The following is a 15,030-nucleotide window of genomic DNA, read 5'->3' as shown; positions in this document are numbered from 1 at the left end:
ATGTATGTATTTATTTATTTATTTATATAAGCACCATATTCTCTTTTATTTATAAACTACAAAATGGTAATGCTACCACTTCATGAAAATAGTTCAACTATCAGAAAAAAATATAAGAAGAATAATAAATTTTTCGGAGGTGAAACATCTGTAAAGAATTTTTTGGAAAGATATTCTTTTACAAATAAAAAAGACAATAAAAAAAATGAGAAAGGAACAAAATTAAATATTCTAAAATATATGAAATTATATATGCAAAAACCTGTAAAACATCGTATAACATTTAATATAATTGTATTCACGTTGTTTTTAGTTATAATATATATTTTTTATCACAAAATTGAAAATATTAAAACAGTATTCTTAATAAGTTTAACATTATACAGTTTGTATTTCTTATTATTTTCTCTTTATATGTTAAGTACTATATTAAATGATGAATATGGGGATTATAATACATTGAAAAAATATGATATGACTAACAATATATACATGAATGACAACGAATTAAATTTAATAAATGATAAAAATGATGTTCAACAAATAAACAATTCACAAAATAATAATGATAATTATGTACATCAAATGACTAATGACCATAATATTCAAAAAAAAGAAATAAAGAAAGAATATGAAAAATTAAAATATGATAATCATAATAATAATGAAAATAATCTTATAAATCCATATAATTTAGAACAAAATAATCAAACTTTCAATCAGCATATTTCGAATGAATATGAAAAAAATAATATAAATCTTATTCACACTAAAAATACAAACAATGATAATAAAGGAGATATGAAAAATGAAATTGGAACAAATGAAGGGTATGAAATTTCTTCTTTTGATAGTATAGGAATACCAATAAAAGAAGGATCGGAAGGATTTTTTACAGTTCAGTATAATTCTATATTTAAAATATCCATAGTTTTTACTTTATTAATTTTATCTTTATATATTATAAGAGGTGAAGATACCAAATTACCCCAAGGAGATAATCAAATGACTGATATGATGAACAACAACAACAACAACAACAATAATAATAATAATAATAGTAGTAGTAGTAATGGTACTATTATTATTTCGTCATATGCTTATGGTATTATAACTGCCATATCTTTCCTATTAGGTGCCCTGTGTAGTTCCATTGCAGGATATAATGGTATATATGTTGCTGTACGTGCTAATGTAAAAGTTGCTAAAGCAGCCACCTATTCATATAAGAAAGCTTTAATAACATGCTTTAGAAGCGGTGCTGTTAGTGCTATCGTTAATGTTGCACTTGCTATTTTTGGTATATGCTCACTCTTATTATTAGTTAATATCCTATATCCAACTTTAGCCTTTTCTAAATATCCTTTATTAATTGTTGGATATGGATTCGGAGCTTCCCTAGTTGCTATGCTCTATCAACTAGCTGGTGGTATCTATACCAAAGCTGCCGATATTGGAGCTGATCTAGTAGGAAAAGTTGAAAAACATATACCTGAAGATGATCCTAGAAACCCAGCTGTCATAGCTGATCTAGTTGGTGATAATGTTGGAGATTGTGCAGGACAATGTGCTGATTTATTTGAATCCATATGTGCTGAAATTATTGCATCCATGATACTAGGGGGAAATTTATCAGAAAATGGAATAATATCCGAACAGACAGCTAGCTATTTTGTTCTATTCCCATTATTTGTACATTCTATGGATTTGCTTATATCAACAATTGGTATCTACTTAGTATCTGTTAAAAATAACAATGAACCCTTTTCTACATTAAATTTGGAATGTAACACGAAAATTATAGATAAAAAAGACATAAACTATTTTAATAATATAAATTCAAATATGCATGTAGAAGAATCAGCAATGCAACCTCTTAATAATAATAATAAAGAAGAATCTGATTTATTATATGCAAAATATGATTGTGATGTTACATCGGAACAATTAGAAAATCCTTTAAAAGCAATGTTGAAAGCATATTTTTTTACGTGCTCACTTGGAGTTGTGGGATTTTCATTTTTATGTAAACTTCTTTTTTCATTAGATAATGCAAAAAATGCATGGATATATTTTTCTTTTTGTGGATTTATTGGTATGGCATGTTCTTATTTATTTGTTATTTTGACAAGATACTATACAGATTATTCATATCCAAAAGTTAAAAAAATAGCTCATGCTTCTTTAAGTGGATCTGCAACCAATATAATAGCAGGTTTGTATGTAGGATTAGAATCTACTTTTTTCCCAGTCATTGTAATATCTATATCATTATTGTTATCTTATTATTTAGGATTAAAGAGTAATATAACAGGAGATCACAATATTATAAATGGTCTATATGGTACATCTGTTGCAACAATGGGTATGCTTTCAACAGCTGTTTTCATTCTCAGTATGTCAAATTTTGGTCCAATAGCTGACAATGCAGGAGGTATAGTAGAAATGTGTAAACAACCGAAATATGTACGTGTTATAACAGATAAACTAGATGCCGTTGGTAATGTAACAAAAGCTAACACAAAAGGATTTAGTGTAGGTTCGGCTGCACTTGCATGCTTTCTCCTTTTTTCAGCTTTTCTAAGTGAAGTGTCAGTACATTCAAAAATGCCATTTTCAACAGTTGATATTGCTATCCCAGAAGTTTTTATTGGTGGTATATTAGGATCAGTAGTTGTTTTTCTTTTTGCAGGATGGTCCTTAGATGCAGTAGGAAAAACAGCTGAAGAAGTTTTGAAAGAAGTTAGGAGACAATTTAATGAACATCCAGGAATTTTAACATATAAAGAAAAACCAGATTATCATACATGTGTTGCAATTATTAGTAAAAGAGCATTAATCGAAACAATAAAACCTGGACTTTTAGGTGTGCTTTCTCCAATTATTGTTGGTTTAATATTTAAGCAATTAGGAATATTACAAAATAATCAACTTTTAGGAGCACAAGCAATGGCTTCCTTTATTATGTTCTCTACCTCCACCGGTATACTTATGGCACTATTTCTAAATAATGCAGGAGGAGCATGGGATAATGCTAAAAAATATATTGAATCGGGTTATTATGGAGGAAAAAATAGTCAAGCACATGTATCTAGTGTAATTGGAGATACTGTTGGTGATCCATGTAAAGATACTGCTGGACCATCTATTCATGTTCTCATAAAACTTATATCTACTATAACAATGGTAATATTATAAATAATGTATTCATTTTGCTTTTTCATAAAAATTATCTAGAAAAAGTTTTTATCTAAATTTTTTTAAATGGAACACAAATATTTGGTGTAACAAATAATATTCTTTTATATATTTTGATACATATTTGGATTTTATATTTTTTCACATTTTTTCTTTTTTTCTTTTTAGGTGATAACTCCATTAATTGCATCTACTACAACAAAGAGTGTCTATTCATGATCATTCACATTGTTTTTATTGAAGAATCATTTCATTATATAAATTTACAATTCAATTTTTAATATCTACTATTTTTTTTGTCATTTAAATAATTTTTTTTTTTGTTATATATTTTGCCTATTTTTTTTTTTTTTTTTTTATATATATTTTAACTATATTATTTTGTTTTTATTTTATATTTCAAATATTCGTTATATATTTACATATAATTATGTAATATATGGGGAACAGAATATTAGCATTACACCGTTTTACACTATTAAAATGAATAAATATATATATATATAATAATCTTTATAATTTATAAAGTTTTTTTTTTTCTTATAATATTTTGCATAAATTCCGTTATGAAGTATATAATTTCTTTATGTAACCTTTTTTTCTTGTTTATACATAATGATATAAAAGCATATTAAATTTGATTCCATTTTGATATATAATTCTTGAAAGCGTTGAATGTGTAATAGATCAAAGATAAATTTACACACATATATATATATATATATATATATATATATATTTTTTTTTTTTTCATGTGAAAAATTATTTTAATGAAATAAGGGAAAATATATTTACATATATACTTTTATGTATGTCTCTGGTTAATACTATTCTTCTACATGTTTTAATGCTATTGAATAATCCTTTTTTTTTTTTAATATATTTGGAATTTCAATGGTACAAGAGAAATATTCAAAGAAGATTAAATTCATTATATATAAAATATTCATAAAATTATAATAAATGTGTCTTTATTTTTGTTTTTTTTTTTTTTTATATTTTATTTTCAATTTATTAATTCATTTCTTAAATCTACATAAATTCAATAAAGTCACAAAAAATATAAAATATTATAAATTCAGAAACATATATATATATATATATATATTGTAAAATACATACATGCGTTTTTATACATACAAAATATTAATAAAATTGTAATTCCTTCTTTTTTCCTTTCTTTCAACCTTGTTATTTCTCACTTTGTCATGAAATAAAAAAAAAAAATAAAAAAAACATTTGAACTCGTTTATATACCTTATGTTTAATATATTGATTTATATGATTGTATATATACCTGTATAGGTATTATATATATATATATATTTATATATATATGTATTTTTATTTTTATTTTTGGAGGGGTAAGTTGTGGACATAGTTGCATTTTTTCCACAAAAGGAACATCAATCATATATTGTTATTTGATATGCATTGAATATATATATGTATACACATGAAAAAAAAATATATATATATATATATATATTTTTTTTTTTTTTTTTTTTTTTTATATTTTATACCTTTTGCAACCTTTAAGGCACTTGTACCTTTTTAAACACTTCATTAAAAAAAAAAAAAAAAAAAAAAAAAAAAAATTATTATATTCCACTTTGTATGTATTAAAAAGCAGAAATTATATTTTTTTATTATTATATGGAATTAAAATAACAAATTTCTTTTTATTGATATAATTTTACTCATTTTTTTTTTTTTTTTTAATTATTTTCTCATGATACATATATATAGTTGTGTTATTTGAAAATACATTTTCAATATTTAATATATGGTATATTATTATTGTGATACATAAGATAATAAAATAAAATAAAAAAATGCCTAACACAAATAAAGATAAAAATGTTCGTTTAGAAAGACATAGTGCAGGGAAGACACCAGCTTATGGAGATTCAAGTGTTCGTGCAGGTACAGGAAAATACAACTGGGGTAAGAAAACAAAAATATAAAATAAATTAAAATAAAAATGAAGCATATGTATATATTTATAAATATTTATATGAAATATTTTCTTTAATTTTTGATTGTATATAATTCTTATAAAGAAACATACATTTTTATTTTCGTATGTAGTATAATATTTTATTTGTTTATTTATTTATTATAGGCAATTCAATAGACTCTACCGCTGCAGAGAGTAAACCTATAGATGAAAAAGACCCGATGTATGATAGTGAAATTGAAAAAATTAACAAATATTTGAAGAAATAAAATAAAAAATAAATTACCATATATGGGTTGTTATATGATATAAAATAAGTAAATGTACGATACACTTTTTATATTTGATTTTTTTCTATCTCAAATAAACATTATATTCTTAATGACAACCATTTAGTATATATATATATATATATATTTATTTATTTATTTATTTATTTATTTATTTATTTATCTCCATTTTAAGTCGTATATATATTATAATTATTTTATTGGTAAAAAATCAATCAAATAAGTTATATTTATCATATATATTAAATTTTTCATTTTTTTCTTTTTTTTTTAAAGAAAAGAACTAAAAGTGTAAATACTACTACTAGAAATAAGAAATAATAAAATAATAATCTACTATTAAATAGTTATAATAATAAAAAAAAAATTTATATCTCTCAACTCTTTTCTATATATAAAAAAAATACATTAGTCATAATAATGTATGAACAAATATTTATATAAATAAATACTTTTGAATAATATTGGAAATATATATATATATATATATATATATATATATATACCTATTTATGTTTTATTTTTCTGCTGATGCGTACGCTTTTGTCATATACGTCATTAATATATATGTACTTTTATGTAAATTATGAAATAAAATAAAATTCATAACAAAATGGATAACATATAGAAAAGGATTTAGATAAATATATTTTTTCCTATCCTAATGAAAAAAGTATTTTATTTTCCCCCCTTTTTAATATTTACAATATAGATGTAACACTTGCTTCATCAGGTTGAATGAATGTTTTATCGCTGAAATCACTATCTTCTTTGTTATCATGAAATACAAGTGATTCACTGCTCAACTTGCTTACTGGTACTATAACGTTTAAGAGATTAAACTCATATAAAAATTGTGCAATTGCTTTAGACGTATCATAGTAATATGGAAAACGTATAGAGAAACTTTTGCAAGGTGGGTTTTTTTCATCTGGGAAATAAGGGGACCTTAAAAATAACACAACATATATATATATATATATATATATATATATATATATATATAAATATCGTGTAATATAATATTATTATGTATAAATAAACATTCACATATACAATAATAACATTTTATACAATGTTTCTCATTTATTTTATTTTATTATTATTATTATTATTTTTTACGTACTTCTTAAATTGAATATATAAACAGTCGTCAGAAATCCAAAGCTCTATTATTTCAGGGATTAAATTATTATATTTGTCAATATCATATTCAATTGTTTTCTTAAGAAGAGCAAAAAAATGAAGGGGTATCTGGAAAACACACACTGTTTTAATAATATCCTGATACTTTAAGAATTCATCATCTAGTTCAACATTATATTCTTCAAAAAAAGATTTTAATATTTGCCTTTTTTTATGTGTGTCCACTAAATGCTTTTCTTTATTAACTTTATCATTAGGAGGTTTAAAATCCAAACCATTTATAACACCTTTCAATGGAAATATACGTATATAAGGTATAAAAAATCTTTTCACACCTTGCTTCAGATCTTCTAACAATTTTGGAGGAATAAACCACATATCCCAATCAGGTTTCGTGACGATCAATTTACTTGCTAAAGCTTCTGCTTCACGATGTTCTTTAAGATATCCATATCCATTAACATGATTTTTTTCAACCGAATCATCATGTTTGTCGATATAATTTTTCATGAACTCATAAGCATCTAAATCCTTATCGGTAAAAAACGTATTATGTTCCTCTTCAACTTCTCTAATTTTGTGTTGTTGATCATATTTTATGTAGTGATCATCTGGGTGATTACCTATATATATGAAAAAATATAAATCTCATTATTATCTTTTTCTTGTAGAATATGTATACTGTAAAATATATACATATATACATATATATATATATATATATATATACTATCATGTTTACCTTTATATTTGTGATCGGGGAAAAGAAACAAATTAGTACATAAATCTAATTTGTACTTATTTTTGACAGCTTCTAGAACTAATTCAGCAACTATTGTTTTTATTTTCACATTTCTTAAACATTCAGAAACAACTCTATTATTTAGGACTATATCATAAGTTCGGTATTTTCTTCCTTTCCTGTCTTGTTTTTTCTTTTCTTCACCTATACTTATAGGTATCCTTAATCCTTCTTCATTATATAAATGCGGAAATGTCTTTAGATGGAAATCTGGAATCAACCTGGAGAAGCAGATGTTGATATATACCTTATCTCCATTTTTCTCATATGTCTTTATAACATAGCCTTTTATTGGTCTTATTCTTATGACATTTGTCTTACTGTGGGATGTATCTTGTGATTTTTGATCAGCAAAGTGGATATTCCTTTTGACTCTCTCTAGGTATTTAGAGTATATATCCCTCATTTTTTTTTTTTTTTTAATATATAATTCGAAATAAAAAAATTATTAATACAAAATATGCTACGAAGGTCTACAGAACGAATTAAAGATATATATATATATATATATATATATATATATATAACATAAATCAATAATGTAAATATAGTTTATTTTTTTAAGGCTGTAAATTGTTTAATACAAACCTAAATGTTTATAGATTTAACTATATATATATATATATATATATATATATAATATATTTTTTTTTTTGTAAAGTTTTTATATAAATTAATTGTTTATACTAAAATGTATGTAAAATGTATATTTCTTATATATTATTTAAAAAAAAAAAAAAAAAAAAAAAATATTACTATAATAATATATAATAAAGACTTATACACGTGGATAAAAAAGAAATAATAATAATAAAAATAATAATTAAATTAAAACTAATGGTTAGCTAATATGTATATATCTTGTGTGCATAAGTATAGTAAAAGGGCTTATAATTATACATGGTTTATAAACTTAATAGTATTTATTTATTTTTCATTACAAATGTATGTCTTTTTTTTTTTTCTGCTCAGTTTCATATTATAATTTTACAATTTCATTATTACATTTATTTAATATTTTAGTTAAATACTCATTAATTAAATATCTGTTATTATTTTACATGGATTGTTGACAAGACTTCAAGGAATCTGCATAATTTTGACATAAGCTTATATCTGAATGTCTCGTTAAGCACTAACAAAAAAAAGGAAAAAAAAAATATATATATATATATATATATATATATATAATATAAATAGAATTGTATGTTTATGGTCTAAAAGCTTGTTATTATTATATATATAATTTATATTAATGTATACATTTACATACGTACAAATAGATATTATATATATATATATATATATATATTTATTTATTTATTTTACTTGGTTAAGCTCATCCGCAAAAGGTTTACATTTATACATATTATTTTTTTCACTATTTATTGCCGCTGCTTGATTTAATTGTTGATTATCAACATTACTATTTACGTGGGAAACTTCTACATGTCTTGCACCTAAAATGGAATCTACTGCTCGTTGGGCTACTCCAAATCCTACACCTGAAGCCATACCACTAGCTACTGTTCCCATCATATTTGATAGAAATCCTCCTGACTTATTACTTTGATGTTGTCCTAAACTTCCTGAATAATTTTGTGCACTGGTATTATTCCCCCTATTCATATCTCTTGATCCTGGTCTGCTAAGAAATGAAGACCTTGAACCTATCAAAATGGAAAATGCACATTTGTTCATCATATATATTTTAGCATGTCTTAACAATGGAAAGATGAAATATATGTGCTACAATGTTTTATATATATATATATATATATATATACATATATGTATAACATATATATGGGTGTGTGATTTTATTTATTTTTTCTTATTAATTATCATTAAAAAAAAATATATGTTCACCTTCATACTTTTGAATGCATTTTTTTAATTTTTAAAAATGAAATATATATGTATATATATATATATATTTTTTTTTTTTTTTTTTCTTTTCTTTTTCTTACTTGAATTGCTTGAACGATTTCTTGAAGAACGTCCCATTATTTATAAATATATAAAACAATTACAAAAATGGAAATGAAAATAAAAAAGAGGAAAATTATTAACTTTTGTTTTGTTTTAAAATAAATATTGTTGAATAATATGACAAATATTTCTTTGTATAATATATGATATAAGTAAATAATTAAATTGGTTAAAAATATTTGTATTACGAATAAAAAAAAATATATATATAAATATAAATATATATATATAACAGAAGAAGTATAATATATTTTATATATATATGTATATTTTTTTTTTTTTTTTTTTTTTTTGTTTTCGCGTACTATTTATACAAATGTAATGTTAAAAATATATGTATATATACATATATATAATATATATGTATATTTTTTTTTTTTTTTTTTTTTTTTTTTTTTATTATTCGTAAAACATTATTTATGCAACTGTTTATTTGATAGGATAATTATATAAAAGGTTGAATGATGAAATATATATATATATATATGGAGACACATATATTATGTTATATAGGAAAAAAAAAAAAAAAAAAAAAATTAACACGCCAAAAAATTATTTATATATCGCATTATAACATATTTATATATAATAATCCACAATTTTAATGTATTATGATCTAAAAAAAATATATTATTACCTAGGTGATAATAATATATATGTTTTTTAAAAAAAGAAAAATGTTAGGAAACAACTCATGTTAAAAATAAATATTTTTTAAGGGAAAGACACCAAAAAGTTTTTTTTTTTTTTTTTTTCATATAATATTTAAATATATCATAAATATAAAAATGAAAAGATGAATAAAAAAAAAAAAAAAAAAAAAAATTTTAAATAAAATACATATATGTATGTATAAATATATATATAATAATGTGGTTACGATTAAATATAACACACAACATATTTTTAATATAAATTATAAACTATAATGAAATCTACATTTTAAAAATAAAAATGAAATCTCATAAAAATATATATATATATATATATATATATATATATATATATATTTTGAAAAAATTAAAGTATTTTATTTCTTATATCTTCTAGTTTTCTTAAAATATCTTCTGGAGTTCTTTCCAAATCATTTGCAATTTTTTTTTGCGCATCATAAGACAAGCTTGAAAATTGTTCACACAAATCTCCATCAACAACGTTCTAAAAAGGGGAAAAGAATAAAAATATAATATAATGTAATGCAATAAAATGTAATGTCATATAATGTAATGCAATAAAATGTAATGTCATATAATGTAATGCAATAAAATGTAATGTCATATAATGTAATGCAATAAAATGTAATGTCATATAATGTAATATAATATATATTTATGATTCAATAATTTTTATATTTCATTGTAAAATTTTTTTTTTTTTTTTTTAAATTAAAGGAAAAATATAAAATGTCACAATTATATATATATATATATATATTTTATTTTTTACCTGAACAGGATGATAATATGAACGAAAAAATATGTGTTCTCTTCCACATAAGGGGGGCTTTTCGGTTCGTAAAATTATTTCTAAATGTTGTGTGAGTTCAAGCTAAAATGATAATAAAAAAAAAAAATAAATAAATAAATAAATAATAAATAATAATAATAATAATAATAATAAAATTTAATTTAATTTTTTTTTTTTTTTTTTTTTTTTTTTTGTAAATACCTCTTCTTTATTATCATATGGAATAAAAGCACCTATTGTTCCCATAATCGTCGAATAAATTATACATTCACTGCTGGTAGGAGATAGTCTGACTTTTTGCATTGACGTTACTATTTCTCCAATATGAAAACTCATCATATGTTCCAGCTGAAGGGAAAATGTAACATAAATATATAAATAAATAAATATATATATATATATATATATAAACATTTTATATGTTACAACCTATTTTGCCTCACCTTTCTGTTTTTAGTTGAACTGTTCATTATTTCTCCACCATACCAACATTTATTTGTTATACCATATTCGTCTTGTTTAGCCTCCTCCGGAACCTTCAAAAAATAAAAATAAATAAATAAATAAATAAAAAAATATATATATATGTGCAGTGTCATCATACATGTTACACATTTATGTCAAAATTCATTATTTTACTACTTTTTAACACAATCTCAACGTACCCTCAAAATAAAGACAGAATCGAATTTATCTGCTGCCATAATCGTATGATGATCAAGAATTTCAGAACACGTTATCCATCTTGGGATAATGTCATCCGAAATTAATCTCAAGGTATTTTGATTTGGATCGTAAAAAAATATTAACACAGATTCTCTGATGTCACATGCAAAGATACGATTTCCAGAAATTTTGATAGATACAATTGCTTCTGGTATATCTTTATATTCACATTTTTTAAGTAACTTTTTTTTTCCTAAAGCATATATTCTTAATTTATTACCAATGGAAGCAATCAATTTTCCATTGTATGAGCAAAAACAATATGGCTGTTCTTCAATGGGTGTTATATGTAATAAATTCAATTTATATTGTATATCATATGTATATACTCTTAATGAAGCTGATGTAAGAGATTTTGTTTTTAATGACAAATTTGTTGTTGTACCAACAATAAGACAATGTAAAGCTTCTAATTCGCATGCACATACACTTAATGCAGCTTCTTCCATATCTAAAGATATTTTATCTAATATCTGTAAATTAACTGGATTTATAATTTTTATGCATGAACCCCATTTTCCTTGTCCTGCTTTAAAAGTACCTATTCTATCATAATAATACTCATCTTCATTTTCTTCATCATTTGATTCATTTAATGATGCATTATTTTCATATGTCTCTATTACATTTTCTGTATCATTTTTATTATTGTCTGTAAATTGTTCTTCTTCTTTATTGTATGATACATCTTTTTTATGATTTTGTGCTAACGAAATATTATCATTTGAATTAAACTCTTCATTCATATTTGCGGAATCATTTACATCTATATTATCCACATCACCATTTGAATATATATTATTATTTTCATTGTCATTTTCTTTTCTCCTTTCTGTATCACTCAATTTTATATCCTTTAAAGCTTTTTGTATTTCTCTTTGCGTATTTTCATCATACGAATTGTGATCTGCCTCAATGATGGCTAACATACGTATCTTTTTTTTTCTTTCTAATTCTAGTGATGAGTCATGATCATAAAATAATGAAGGGAATGGCAATGGTACGATTTTTCGTGGAGTAAAAGTCAAATGTAATATGTTTTGACTAAAGACCTCTCCTAGTCTATAAAAACGAAATATTCTCAGGCTATTAGATGATATAGCTACATAACCATCTGAACATTGTGGTGAATAGAAAGATGAAGCATATTCTAACATATCATAATTTAATGGAGAATATAAGAATTTTCCTTGATGCATATAACATAAATACGTTTTTTCACAAAGTACAAGAAGAGCTGGATTTTTGTTTACATTCACAGGACATATTTTTATACTTTTGGCTCCTAAATATTTGGAATAATGATTACTTAAGGTACCAGCAACAGGATCTATAATACTTCTTAATAATACACCTGTATTCAATCCAATATTTAAAAAAATAATATTACGTTCTTTCATGGTATTTCCATTATCATTCATTTCAGAAATACATATATCTTGTGGAGATGAATTATTCGGTAATAAATGAGTAGATAATTGTTTGAAATATTTATCTTTTTCTATAGATAATAATCTAACAACATTATCTAAACAACCTACTGCTAAAAAGTTAGCTCTTACACGATTTGGGGGTATTTGTTGTATAGATAAACACAATACTTCTACGTTGAGATTTTTTCTAAATATTTCTACTAAAGTATGTGATTCATCGATTTCAAAATAAATAAGTTCTCCACCACTTAAGGATATAACAATTTGTGAACTATTAGATGATGCAGCTTTGATTTGTTTATTTTTTGGTGCTACCCATTCTTGTACTACTTTACCATTGATATGTCTAATACCTGTATCATATACTTGAATAAATGAATTATCATATAATATATTAATATGTAGGGTAGTTACATTATTTAATAATAAAGTATCTGATACTTCTTCAACACTTTCACCTATTTCTAAAATTAATGTATTACCTTCAAAACTAACTACAATATATCCATCATATTCACTTAAATTATCTTTTTTTATGGTCCATATATATTTGGGTTTACCAGGTAATTCATTATCAGCTAGCTCTTCAATACTTAACCCATGCTGTAAGATACGTAAAGAAGATCTAGGACCTCTTCCACATAAAGTATATATTTGTGGAGTATGTGTATTTTTAGCATCAATTATTTTCATATCTAATATAGGTGAAAGAGAATATATTTGATCCACAAGATATAGATTTTTTAATTTATTCGTTTTAAATGCTATTATAGCATTTTTTCCTAATGGATGATTAGATGTACACATGAACTGCTTATTATCATCACCAATTCCTGAAAATTGATAAAAATAATGATTACCAAATTCAGCAGCAACAAATAGTGATCCAGATTTTAAAACAGATATTGAATTTCCTATAGGTACTGTATCAAAATATTTACATACAATTTCTTTTACAATTCCATCTTCATGATCCACTTCTATTTTATATAAATCTCCATATTCTGATTGTATAAGTATAAAAAAAAATTTCTTTATTCTATGCATAGTCCAACATATTATTGATATATTTTTATCTTGTCCTATTTCTAATCTTCTTGGATAAGCACAATAAATATCTTCATGATCTACTTTTTTATAAACTAAAAAATTCTCACAACATATCAAAACACCACTTGGCCCTTGTTGCCCACCAGGTAAAGGTATTAATAAATGAGCTGTAATATCTATAGGTAAAATATGTTTTTTTATTACATGATTTAAACCTAAATCTAATTCCCAAAAGCATAAAACTTTCTTTGCATAATCTAAACTAAAATCATTATCTTTGTTATCCTTCACATTTTTATCATTTATTATATCATTATTATCTTTCCTTTCTTCATCACTTTTATCTTCATCGTCATTTTCATTTTCTAATTCCTCATTTATTTGTTTATCTAAAGATTCATAATTCTGTTCAATGGATACAAACATAGGGTTTTCAAAACCTACATTTAAACCGACAACATCATGACAAATTGAATGTGATTTATGAGCTTCTAAAGGACTACTTATGGTTAAATTTTCTTTATTATCTCTATTTAATATATAAACAAATTTCTGTTTTTCAACAGCACATATCATTAATGCTCTACCTTTAGGATCAACAGCAATATATTCCCCTGGGATTATTCGTCTGATACCTGTCTTTCCATATGTTTCACAATGTACTCTAACAAAATCATTCTTTTCATTATTATATTCTAATATTACTAATCTTCCTGAATCGCTACCTATAACTATATAATCTTTATTACTTCCTGTTAATCGAAAAGTAGATATACTTCTTATAATACCAAAGATATCTTTAGAAATTATCACATTTAATTTCCCTTGTTTATCTGATCTCAGTAACTCAAGTACTTGTCCTTTAGCCACAATAATTTCATGAAATCGAGGACCAGAGAAATTACCATAAACCGTCTTGGTAATTGCTGTAGGCTTCTGTAATGTTAGATGATACAACACTGGCAT

General features: G+C 23.2%; 5 protein-coding genes across 5 annotated transcripts; 2 read left to right on the top strand and 3 right to left on the bottom strand.

Annotated features, from left to right (window-relative positions):
* Positions 1-63: 63 nt before the first annotated feature.
* On the top strand, positions 64-3,417 carry PF3D7_1235200 (V-type K+-independent H+-translocating inorganic pyrophosphatase; the record flags this gene model as incomplete). Its single annotated transcript, XM_001350710.2, has 2 exons — positions 64-3,186; positions 3,367-3,417. The coding sequence occupies 2 exons, from the start codon at positions 64-66 to the stop codon at positions 3,415-3,417; spliced, it is 3,174 nt and encodes a 1,057-aa protein (XP_001350746.2).
* A 1,616-nt stretch (positions 3,418-5,033) lies between these two features.
* PF3D7_1235100 (conserved protein, unknown function) lies at positions 5,034-5,427 on the top strand (the record flags this gene model as incomplete). The annotated part of the gene is made up of 2 exons (XM_001350709.2): positions 5,034-5,145; positions 5,324-5,427. The coding sequence occupies 2 exons, from the start codon at positions 5,034-5,036 to the stop codon at positions 5,425-5,427; spliced, it is 216 nt and encodes a 71-aa protein (XP_001350745.2).
* A 722-nt stretch (positions 5,428-6,149) lies between these two features.
* On the bottom strand, positions 6,150-7,802 carry PF3D7_1235000 (PIH1 domain-containing protein, putative; the record flags this gene model as incomplete). Its single annotated transcript, XM_001350708.1, has 3 exons — positions 6,150-6,396; positions 6,575-7,217; positions 7,337-7,802. 3 exons carry the CDS (start codon positions 7,800-7,802, stop codon positions 6,150-6,152), a joined length of 1,356 nt encoding a protein of 451 aa, XP_001350744.1.
* A 651-nt stretch (positions 7,803-8,453) lies between these two features.
* PF3D7_1234900 (conserved Plasmodium protein, unknown function) lies at positions 8,454-9,403 on the bottom strand (the record flags this gene model as incomplete). The annotated part of the gene is made up of 3 exons (XM_001350707.1): positions 8,454-8,531; positions 8,726-9,066; positions 9,367-9,403. The coding sequence occupies 3 exons, from the start codon at positions 9,401-9,403 to the stop codon at positions 8,454-8,456; spliced, it is 456 nt and encodes a 151-aa protein (XP_001350743.1).
* Positions 9,404-10,408: 1,005 nt separating this feature from the next.
* PF3D7_1234800 (splicing factor 3B subunit 3, putative) lies at positions 10,409-15,030 on the bottom strand (the record flags this gene model as incomplete). Its single annotated transcript, XM_001350706.1, has 5 exons — positions 10,409-10,546; positions 10,835-10,936; positions 11,057-11,203; positions 11,299-11,391; positions 11,521-15,030. 5 exons carry the CDS (start codon positions 15,028-15,030, stop codon positions 10,409-10,411), a joined length of 3,990 nt encoding a protein of 1,329 aa, XP_001350742.1.

This window comes from Plasmodium falciparum, assembly GCF_000002765.6.
Source record: "Plasmodium falciparum 3D7 genome assembly, chromosome: 12".
Lineage (NCBI taxonomy): Eukaryota > Apicomplexa > Aconoidasida > Haemosporida > Plasmodiidae > Plasmodium > Plasmodium falciparum.
Note: the sequence above shows the minus strand (reverse complement) of the source record. Positions and strands in the feature narration are given on the sequence as shown.